General features: G+C 43.0%; 1 protein-coding gene across 7 annotated transcripts in view; it reads left to right on the top strand.

The window, feature by feature from the left end:
• LOC126354985 (chitooligosaccharidolytic beta-N-acetylglucosaminidase) overlaps positions 1-12,098 on the top strand; it is a 230,128-nt gene that overhangs the window by 181,917 nt on the left and 36,113 nt on the right. For all 7 annotated transcript variants that reach the window (XM_050005079.1, XM_050005078.1, XM_050005073.1 and 4 more), the window contains exon 3: positions 3,548-3,971. In XM_050005079.1, the coding sequence (XP_049861036.1) occupies positions 3,548-3,971 (424 nt within the window). The remainder of the gene's footprint in view (positions 1-3,547; positions 3,972-12,098) is intronic.

The raw sequence follows: 12,098 nt of genomic DNA, 5'->3' as shown, positions 1-12,098 counted from the left end.
GGTAATAATATATGCTCTACATGCTCGGTGAATATTGGATTTCGGAATATAGTGAGCAGCCCCTTCTGTTTAGCGCGTCGTCTATCCCACTTCTAACTTTCTGTGAGATTTGTAACGCTCTCGCGATGGCTAAATGTACCAGTCACGAATCTTGTCGCTCTTCTTTGGACCTTCTAAATCTTTTGAATCAGACCCAACTGGTAAGGGTCCCATACAGACGAACAATACTCTAAGACTGGACGAACTAACGTATTGTAAGCTATTTCCTTTGTTGAAGGCTTCGTCGCTTCAGGATGCCACCAATAAACCGCAATCTAGAGTTTGCCTTACCCATTACCTGCGTAATCTGATCATTCCATCTGAGATCATTTCGAAGAGTCATACCCAGACACTTGACTGATGCTACCGCTTCCAAAAACTGATAATTTATTTTGTACTCATACATTAATGGGGATTTTCACCTTGTTATACGCAGTAGGTTACACTTACTAATATTGAGTGATAACTGCCAGTCATTACACCACGCATTTATTTTCTGCAAATCCTCATTGATTTGTTCACAACTTTCGTGTGATACTACTTTCCTGTAGACTTCAGCATCATTGGCAAACAGTCTAAGGTCGCTGTCAATACCATCAACCAGATCGTTTATGTAAATCGTAAAAAACAGAAGACCTATTACGCTGCCCTGGGCATACCTGAAGTAACTCTTGTTTCTGTTGAAGTTACCCCGTTCAGGACGACGTACTGCTCCCTGTCTGTTAGAAAACTTTCTGTCCAACCGCATATGTGATTGGATAGAACGTAAGAGCGCACTTTTTATAGCAAGCGACAGTGCTGAACTGAATCGAACGCCTTTAGGAAGTTGAGAAATATGGCATCAACCTGGGAACCGGTATCTAGAGCCTATTGTATATCATGCACAAAGAGGGAGAGCTGTGTCTCGCATGACCACTGTTTCTTAAAACCGTGCTGGTTTCTGCAGATGAGCTTCTCAGAGTCCATAAAGGTTATTATGTTTGAACACAAACTATGTTCCATGATTCTACAAGAAATTGACGTCAGTGAAATTGGCCGGTAATTATCTCATCCGATTTTCTACCCTATTTATAGATTGCTAAAATCCAATCCCAAAGAAAGCAGGTGTTGACAGATGTGAAAATTACCAAACTACCAGTTTAATAAGTCACAGCTGCAAAATACTAACGCGAATTCTTTACAGACGAATGGAAGCCAACCTCAGGGGAGATCAGTTTGGATTCAATAGAAATGTTGGAACATGTGAGGCAACACTGACCCTACGACTTATCTTAGAAGCTAGATTAAGGAAAGGCAAACCTACGTTTCTAGCATTTGTAGACTTAGAGAAAGCTTTTGACAATGTTGACTGGAATACTCTTTTTCAAATTCTGAAGGTGGCAAGGGTAAAATACAGGGAGCGAAAGGTTATTTACAATTTGTACAGAAAATAGATGGCAGTTATAAGAGTCGAAGGACATGAAAAGGATGCAGTGGTTGGGAAAGGAGTGAGACAGGGTTGTAGCCTATCCCCGATGTTACTCAATCTGTATATAGAGCAAGCAGTGAAGGAAAGAAAAGAAAAATTCGGGGTAGGTATTAAAATACATGGAGAAGAAATAAAAACTTTGAGGTTCGCCGATGACATTGTAATTCTGTCAGAGACAGCAAAGGACTTGGAAGAGCAGTTGAACGGAATGGACAGTGTCTTGAAAGGAGGATATAAGATGAACATCAACAAATGCAAAACGAGGGTAATGGAATTTAGTCGAATTAAGTCAGGTGATGCTGAGGGAATTGAATGAGGAAATGAGACACATATAGTAGTAAAGGAGTTTTGCTATTTGGGGAGAAAATAACTGATGATGGTCGAAGTAAGGAGGATATAAAATGTAGACTGGCAATGGCAAGGAAAGCGTTTCTGAAGAAGAGAAATTTGTTAACATCGTGCATTGATTTAAGTTTCAGGAACTCGTTTCAGAGAGTATTTGTATGGAGTGTAGACTTCTGTGGAAGTGAAACGTGGTCGATAAATAGTTTAGACAAGAAGAGAATAGAAGCTTTCGAAATGTGGTGCTACAGAAGAATGCTGAAGATTAGATGAGTAGATCACATAACTAATGAGGAAGTACTGAATAGAATTGGGGAGAAGAGGAGTTTGTGGCACAACTTGACGAGAAGAAGGGACCGGTTGGTAGGACATGTTCTGAAGCACCAAGGGATCACAGATTTAGCATTGGAGGGCAGCGTGGAGGGTAAAAATCGTAGAGGGAGACCAAGAGATGACTACACTCAACAGATTCAGAAGGATGTAGGTTGCAGTAGGTACTGGGAGATGAAGAAGCTTGAGTAGTATGGAGAGCTGCATCAAACCAGTCTCAGGACTGAAGACCACAACGACGACGACAACAACAACAAAACAACAACAACAACAACACCGTCTTGTACCAATTTTTTGTTCTGACAAACAACGAAAGTTAGGTACAAAGTTCAGAACTTTCTAGCTCTAATGTTTTGGTTATATGAGGATAAATATTTCAATATTCTCACGTAATAGATTTAACGGTTTTTAATTTTTTTTAAAATCTTAGAATCATTTTAGAAAGTAACATAAGTGGATGTCTTGCTAATGTTGTTATTCCTTCTTGATTTACTCATTTTACTAAAGTTTGAATCTCCTCTTCTCGTTGTTCCGTGTTTGCGATTTAAAAATTGGGTTGTTTTGGAAATCAGTCTTATGCAAACACAATAAGTTTATATTTCCCCAGACATGTTTGGACACCAATGTGTCATCTCCTGTGGGTTGAATTTTTATTTTCTTAAAATTACGTCGCTAATTGAACATCGATTCTAGTGCTCGTTTTTGGCGTTTAATATTTTCCGTCCTGTTTCGTGTCCTTGACTGGTGTCTCTATCAGCTACTGTTTAGTACATTGCTTTCACTCAGGTCTTCATAAATTTCCGCTCACTAAAAATAAGCCGGCCGGAGTGGCCGAGCGGTTGTAGGCGCTACAGTCTGGAACCGCGCGATTGCTACGGTCGCAGGTTCGAATCCTGCCTAGGGTATGGATGTGTGTGATGTCATTAGGTTAGTTGGGTTTAAGTAGTTCTAGAGGGCTGATGACCTCAGGAGTTAGTCCCATAGTGCTGAGAGCAATTTGAACCATTTGAACTAAAAATAAACTAATTGTGTTTGCATAGGCTGAGTTCCAAAACATCCCAGTTTCTTGATTTACTGTTACGCAGATCTTCACCTGAAGATGTCGCGCTTTTAGTAGCATGAAACCGGTGGTGATAAAAAAATAAAGGGTAAATACAGCTGAAGTGGTTTATTAATACCCAAGATGATTACTCCTAGGTGTGGTTGCCCTACCTAAAAGGTTGTCTGTAAAGAGACAGTCGAAGACAGAATTTCGATATGGAAAAATGTTTTTAACCCACAAATACGGGAGATCTCTTACTATACACGATGGCTGACTATAACAGTGGCTGACTGTACGCCGGCTGAGCGCAGAACTAAATGTTGCAGGCCGGTGTGGACGTGGGAGTGCCGCGAGAGCCGATGCGAGAAGGTGGCCGCCGGTGAGGGCGAAGCGCAGTCGCTGGGGGCGTGCCGGCTGTCGTGCGACCCCTGGGCGACGCTATGGCCGCGGCCGCGCGGCGGGCTGCAGAGGACGCCGGGCCGCCTGCTGGCGCTCAACCCGTACAGCGTGTCCGTGGAGGCGGCGGGCCGCGACCTGCAGCCCGGCGTGCGACAGCTGCTGCAGGAGGCGGGACGCATCTTCCACAGGAAGGTAGAGCGAAAGGCGCGCACCGGCGCCAAGCTGCGGTCCGCCGGCGAGCGGCGCTCCCTCTTCGTCACGCTCACCGTCAGCGACGGGCAGACGCGCTCCTTCCACACGGACACCTCGGAGGCCTACTCCCTCTCCATCTCGGAAGTCACTGCTGGCAGGGTAAGTGAGCATACTGTACGTGGCCCAGTCACCTTGTGACCACCGCCTATGTTCGGCGTCAACGTGTCTTGTGCACATAGTTCCGCGTAGTCAGCGCGTACACAACTTTCCCACTAGAGCGCGGTATTACACTATCAAATTTCTTTGTCAAAGATTTGACCAAAGATGTGATCAAATATTCCGTCAAATGTATTTGACAAAGATCTTTGACGTAACGCTAGAAGGGGTATTACGCTGTCATACGAGGGCTGTCCAGAAAGTAAGTTCCGATCGTCCGCTACATGGAAGCCACAGTGAAAAGCAGAAATATTTTATTTGCAAGAGTTGCACCTCTCTCCAGATACTTCTCTACATAGTCGCCATTCGGACTTAGATACTTGTCGGAGTGTTATATCAAATTTCCAACACCATCGTAATGGAAGGCAGCTGCCTGTGCTTTCCGGTAATTCTCTATGCTGGTCTATAGCGCGTAGCCTGCGCCCAAGTGTTGTCTTCGTATCCAGCGTTTTATGTGAATAGAGACCATACTCAGGACGATCCAATTACGGCTGTGTTGTGGGTCATCGAACACTTCCCATCGAAAAGGCTGCAGGAGCCCTCCTACTTGGCGGGTGACATCGTTGTTCTAGGCACCTTTAGTCGCCCACAGGGCGCTCATAACTGAAGAGAGCGCCTTGTTGCGATCGACGGTCATACTAGACACTACCCGACACATCTATGCAAAGCTTCATCGGTTTTTCACTGTGCTGTCCATTTCGCGACCGATCGGAACTTAATTTCTGGACAGCCCTCGTATTTTTCGTCAAAGTTAAAGATGGCTATGTAGTTTGACGGGAAGGCTAGTTATTACCTATGTATAAACAGTGAATTAATTCGTCTAATAAAAACCATCTAGCTACAACACTCCCTCGTTGTCGTAATCACATAGTGAAAATGTTATGCCAACTGCTACAATGTGAAATACTCCTGTGCAATGGCTTTTCAGCATACCTAGTTGGTGAATAGATGTCGGGCTACACTTCTTTCAGAAAATAAAGTTATAATCGGAGTCACATAAGTACATTTAGGTTCCGATTCACGGCTGCTTTCTTCCGTCACAAGCAGAAAACTCTTCCACAGATTTGTGTTTAAAACTAAACGGCGGTAATTCGAGTTTTACAAGAAAAGAAACAGTCTGCAATGTAATTAATGAAATGATAGGAAAGTTTACTTACATTCTACTGAATCATCCCAGTTCATTAGCATACATTAGTTATTTACATGTTCTCGCAATGACTTCGATGCTCAGTGCTCTTCTCTATTTAGAACTTTACAACAAAACCGTCGTGTCCATAATCTCGCAGGAGACTGCACATCTAAAAATAAAACGAAAACATTCATAACAATAAGAAATTAATACGTCGCCATATCAAAGAATAATTATTACTTTCTGTAATTACATCTATGCCGCTGATTTTAAAAACTTCGCTGGCGCTGTTTAGTGTTTAATACGCGTTCACAGCATAGAGTAAATATCTCTCGAGTGAGCACTCACATGCGCAGAACAGATTTTGTGTTGTCAATATACATTGCCGGCCTGGTCACGTGATCTCGGGACGTCGGGTGTTTGTCCTGTATATTTAGAATGTCACTACATCCCTAGTACAGACGGATTCTTTTCGTACGTGTCGTGGATTATTTATATATGTTGCACAGACATTTTAACAGTATCCATTTCATACCGGGACTAAACAGCTACGTAACTTTTAAGGGCAAGTGATATTACATTCTGCTTCTTTGCGATAGGTGTCATAGTTCAGATGCACTCGATTTTTGGTAGTTTTCGGTATGATACGGCTCTTTATACTATTACAGAGCCTGAAGTACATTTTTGCAGTGATAGTCCTGCAAAACGACTTGACAGTACGCTAGTACTTTTGCAAGTGTCCGAAAAACACCGAATTTGCGCACATTAGCGATTATATCCCTGCTAATTCGTCCTTTTTTCTTGTATTTCTGCGTGTTTATTTTCTCATTTTTGCGACCTAAAGCACAATTTTTCTTACTGGTGGCACTTTGAGGTATTTATTTAACGCAGTTTAAGTGCTTGCTCCCAGTTTATTAAATAAATAGTAGACTGAGTAATCTCTATACATAATCGACAAGTCACTGATGAATGCATGGTGGATAGTATTTACTGAAACAATTAACCATTCCCTTTCTTGTTCCACTAGCAAATTTACGAGAGGAAGCGATTATTTGTAAGCTTTTGTACGAGCCGTAATATCTGTTATATAGTCATAAAATGTAGACTGGCAATGGCAAGGAAAGCATTTCTGAAGAAAAGTTTGTTAACATCGAGTATAGATTTAAGTGTCAGGAAGTCATTTCTGAAAGTATTTGTATGGAGTGTAGCATGTATGGAAGTGAATCATGGACGATAAATAGTTTGGACAAGAAGAGAATAGAAACTTTTGAAATGTGGTGCTACAGAAGAATGCTGAGGATTAGATGGGTAGATCACATAACTAATGAGGAAGTATTGAATCAGATTGGGGAGAAGAGAAGTTTGTGGCACAACTGGACGAGAAGAAGGGATCGGTTGGTAGGACATGTTCTGAGGCATCAAGGGATCACCAATTTAGTATTGGAGGGCAGTGTGGAGGGTAAAAATCGTAGGAGGAGACCAAGAGATGACTACACTAAGCAGATTCAGAAGGATGTAGGCTGCAGTAGGTACTGGGAGATGAAGAAACTTGCACAGGATAGAGTAGCATGGAGAGCTGCATCAAACCAGTTTCAGGACTGAAGACAACAACAACAACAGTCATAAAATCGTAGAAAAATAGGTCTACAGAATAAAGTCCTAATTATAAGGCGTCTCGAAATTTTTAAACATATACAGTGTCTCTTACTAATATGATAACTATAATTAGAGCTACATGGTATGTACCCATGAAAAGTTACTATCCCTCCTTTCAAATATTTTTCTTCGCATCCGTAGCAACAACAGTAATTCACCCTCGCTATTAAACTATCAACAAATGGTGAAAACAACAAAAACTCTTGATACTATAAACTTCACAAACGCTTCAGAAAGCACACACTCACAGCGAAGTCCCGAAAACACGTGACAATCCTGGTTTGATGTTGACAACATGCGCAGAACGCAATGCTCACTCCAGAGATATTTACTCTATGGTGTTACATGTCATATTTTTCATCAAAGTTAAAGATGGCTGACCACAACATGTTATTAATCGCAGCAGTTGCATGTACCACAATTGCACTGTGTGCATATGCGGAAGAGAAGCGGGGAAACAAAAAGGAAACATACCTGGGTGAAGCCGTGGGTTTTACGACGACACGATAAAAGCTTTCTACAAAACTTGTTACGTGAGCTTATAGTGGAGGACGTCACGTCGTACGTAAATTACTTAAGAATGGATGGGCATACATTTCTGTATGTGCTCAATGAAGTGTATCCTCATATCATAAACCACAATATTCACTTAAGAACTGCTGCATCCGCAGAAGACAGGCTCACTGTAACACTCCGGTTCCTTGCTACAGGAGAGGGTTGGGTTAGGTTAGGTTAGGTTAGGTTAGGTCAGGTCAGGTCAGGTCAGGTCAGGTCAGGTCAGGTCAGGTCTCCAATCTTCGTAATCTGTTTTTGTATTCAGCGTGCCTCACGTTGTAAAGCGCCTCATCAGCTTCATTCATCTCTATTAATTTTGTAGTTGTCGACACACACCAATTGTATTTACTCGCAATGTTTATAAAAGCACTACAGACGACAGAACGCAGCGATGCTAGCACTCCATGTGGTAACATGTCACATTGCAGTGAACAGAAGACAAGCGACTTCTTTGATCAAATCTACAGTGAGGCCCTAGATTTCATCAAATATTGGACGACATTTGACAAAGTTCCCTATTACACCATCAAATATCTTTGACAAAGATATTGGACAAAGATGTTTGACAAAGAAATTTGCTAGTGTATTACCGGCCTAGGCACAACAGCGCAGGTGCAGCGCTCGTCCATCTCCGCACTACAAGATGGCGCTGCCATAGAGACGGACCAAATTCTGCTTCCGCCGATCTGCGTATTAATATGTAACGCAGCCAACGAGATTGCTGCTAACGTAGAACCTTTTCTCCTCGCAGATCACACTCGTGCAGTGATACATGAACGCGCGAGGTATTATAACGAGTGTACAGACCTCCGATTAGTCAGTCCACATTTGTCTGTACCAGTCTACATTTGTCTGTACCAGTGTATAGTCAAGTTTCAGTCTGCGCCTAATAAGATTACCATATTCCTGTACATAGCCAGGAAGATAAATGTATAGACACTTTTGTCAGGATCAGAGATATATATGTGAGAATAAGATTAACGTACCAGTAAAAAGGAACTTCAGATTGTCAATTGTAAATAGCCTCCAGAACGCAGTTAAGTAATTTGTATCCTTGTTATTATTTTAATAAATGTGTGTGAAAATTAATCAAGTTCTGTTTAAAATTGGTCACCGTCAATCTGCTACTCTAAGCGTGCAAATGGCATTTCTATCGTCTAACGATAAGACCACGAGACATTTCTGACACTTGCCTACTTCGTTAGAGTGACAAGTCAAATAATCTGATGGTGTGTGTGCTGAAGGTCTTAAAGTACGCTCACCACATCGTGCAACAACCATTCCCATATGGCAGGTGACAGCAGTAGCAGTGGGGGGATGTGTTGGGGGAGGGCACAAAGGAAAGAAATGCAGTCATCGTCATAATTCAGAAACTGAGGACTTATCTAACGTCCAAGGGTGGAGGCATTTCAAAATGGCTAAGTTGGTAAACTGTTGGTGTGCTGTCATGTTTAAAGTATACCGAGGATGGCAGAATGACGCTATGCAAAGGCAACATCGAGGTAACTGTGGTGGACCATGAGCCGTAGATGACAAGGGTGAACACTTGCTGCAGAGATGTGTACGGGTGAATAGACATGCAACTGTTGAGCAACTGACCATCCAGACGAACCAAGAGGTTACCAACAGTGAATCTTCAATGACCGTTCAGCGAATGTCGTTGTGTATTGTTGTCCACTGCAGGAGCCTGGTGTGTGCACCCGTGCTGGCTGCTGTTCATCAGCGATGAAGGCTGTAATTTGCACACCAATGCTGCAACTGGACATCCACTGATTGGCGACAGTTGGGAATTTTGAGACGATAGACGAAATATTTGAAACCAAACGCTCTGCAACAATCATTGGAAGAGTCCAGGCCAGAGGAGGGAGCGTTATGGTCTGAGGAATATTATTGTTGCATCTCCTGGGTAGTCTTGTCATTCTGGAAGGCACAATCGATCAAGACAAATAAGCATCAATACTTGGGGGCCGCGTCCAATCCTACATGCACTTTGTTTTCACTTTCATCATGGCGTCTATCAGGAGGACAAATCAACATGCCACATAGCTTGCATGTACATGCACAGTTCAAAGAGCACCCCAGATTTAAACCCAATCGAAAATGTGTGGGACCACCTCGCTCGCGCTGTCTGTGCCATGGATCTTCAACCTACAAACTTAGTGCCGATGGCCATTGCGCTGGAGTCGACATGGTCTACATCCCTGTCGGTACCTTCCAGCTCACTGACTCTCTTTTGCACTTCTCGCATTGGTGCATGGTGCAGAAGAAAGGTTGTTCAGGCTTTTGCGACTGAACTCTGTATCTAACAACTTAAAAAAAAAAAAAAAAAACTTGTTGAAGCGAGGTAGTAATCTCACACAGCTATGAGTAGGGCAACATATGTAACATGTGTAAATTGCTTAATCTTACTACAGTGCTAAATGGCAAAGAAGAAACAGTTCATTATTATTTAACATAGTTCCTGTGATTGTTAATTTTTTAGTGTACTCTTCTAGCGTCAATTAAAATGTGCTATGTATTAAAGTTGTGCTACATCCCAGAATGTGGTATACACATGGCATAGACAACAGGATGGAAACACCACAAACACAGTACATTTCCATCCCTACTACAGTGTTGCAAAACCATTGACATTCAAAACAGTTTCCAGTTATCTCAAAATGGGTAAATGCAGGTACTGTAAGGTTTTCAATGGAATGTTGTAACATTCTTCTTGCAAGATACTGGCACATTAGGTGACGATGATGGAGGTGGATAGCTATCGCACACCAGTCTCTCCAAAGTAGACCGGAAAGGCTCAATCGTACTGAAATACAATAACTTTTGTGGTCAAGGGGAACGCTACAGCTCATCCTTAGCCTCACAGAACCAGTCCTGGACGATGCAGCCTGAGTGAAGAGGAACGCTGTCATCTTGGAACACAATGTCACCATTGGGGAACAAACATTATACCATGGGATGGACCTAATCAGGCAAAATGGTCATATAGTCCTTGTCAGTAATGCAGCCTTGTAGAGTAACCATGGAGCCCTTGGAATACCACAATATAGCTGACAAAATCGTCAAAGAACCCCCATTGCGTTTCAGTCTAGGCAGCAAGCAGTCCATTGTAGGTTTTAAATGGCTTATGCTAGGCATAAGCTACCCCAAAAGTTGGAAACAATGTGAAACAAGGCTCATCCACCCAAATTACTTTCTTTTATTGCTCCACAGTACAGGTTTTACTGACTATGGTACTATGTCTTACACTTTGGTCATTTGCATTACTGACGTTTGGCTTTAGAATTCCAGATCGCCCTGTAGTTCCCTGCTTCAGGAGCTACCTCTGTGTTGTTTTGGTGCTGACAGAATTCATGAATGTGGCATTAATTTCTGCAATGGCTTTTGCAGCTGTTGTCCTCTTACTTTTCGTCACGGTCTTCTTCAATGACCATTTGTCAAGATCACTCTACAAAACGACCTCGTCTGCATTGTGACTTAGTGGATGATGTTTTGCCATTTTCCCTGCATGTGGTATAAATCTTCAATACAGTGCCTTGTGAAACACCATACCCCTGGGCTTCATAGGTTACGGAAGCACCCACCATACAAGCACCACCAAAAATTTGCCCACGTTTGAACTCACTGAGCTGCAACATAATGCTCTCGGGACTACACAGAACTCTGTTATATCCCCCAGGGGGCCCACCACCATTTGGCAGGTTCGTGCTTGGCTACCACAGGCCCCAGCCTTTGCAGCACTTTTTCCCTTCCGTGCTGTATGTTTATCCTCTTTCTATTCTTTTTCCCCTCCCTTGGCGAACATGTCTGTGGTATTATTGAGAATGTATTATTGAGAACCTCATCTAACACACCAATATGGACTAAGATGGATAGACGCTGTGGGGCCTGTAACTTGGCTACGAAGATCACTTGTCAGTGCTCTGGATTTTTCTGTGGTCCTTTCAAAAAGTGGAGTATGTATCACACCTGTCGCTGACTTGCGAACAGTCTCAACTTTGTTTTTGGCTCCCTTTTCCTTGCTTTGTTTCCCTTCTCCTCTCCTTCCTCCACTTCGGCGTTTGAGGATCCTCATTTTTCTTCATCATCCTGGTGTGCTACTGAAGGCCGGCCCACATGTCTGACATGTAAAAGGTGACTGGGTAACACGTAATTCCCAGCCCCGAGTCAACAGGTGGGGTTTCCCAGGCCCGGGGAGGGGTGATTTCCTGAGCAGTAACCTTCCCAGATTGCCCACCCTCTGTCAGGGGTTCAGGAGGTGTGACCTGAGGTGTAAACAATTAACTAAGGCAGGTACACCTCTTGTGAAGGGGGCCCCCAGTTGGAAGGAGCGGGCCATCGGAGACGCTGGCAATCGTGGAGGATTTCATAGTGATGAGTCAATTATCCTCTCCATCGACGTCGACGAAACGTAAATGTAATGAGGCTACTCATTTGAAGCCCCTTCCCGCTGCTCCACGATTCCTTGTGATATCACATACTGAAGATGGTCAGTCGTTCGCCATGGTCAATCAATCTATTATTCAGAAAGGTGTTGATGCCATTGCTGGCCCTATGAAATTTTGCTCTCGTTTACAGAATGGTACTTTGCTTTTGGAGATGGCTTCTGATTCTCAAGCGCAACAACTACTTGCTGCCTCACTTCTCCATGGCTAATCTGTTCATGTCAAGGCACATAGAACTTTGAATTCTTCCCATGGAGTAATTTACACCACGCTGCTTCACGGTCT

This window comes from Schistocerca gregaria, chromosome 3 (assembly GCF_023897955.1).
Source record: "Schistocerca gregaria isolate iqSchGreg1 chromosome 3, iqSchGreg1.2, whole genome shotgun sequence".
Taxonomy (NCBI): domain Eukaryota; kingdom Metazoa; phylum Arthropoda; class Insecta; order Orthoptera; family Acrididae; genus Schistocerca; species Schistocerca gregaria.
This window is presented reverse-complemented; position numbering and strand designations above follow the sequence as displayed.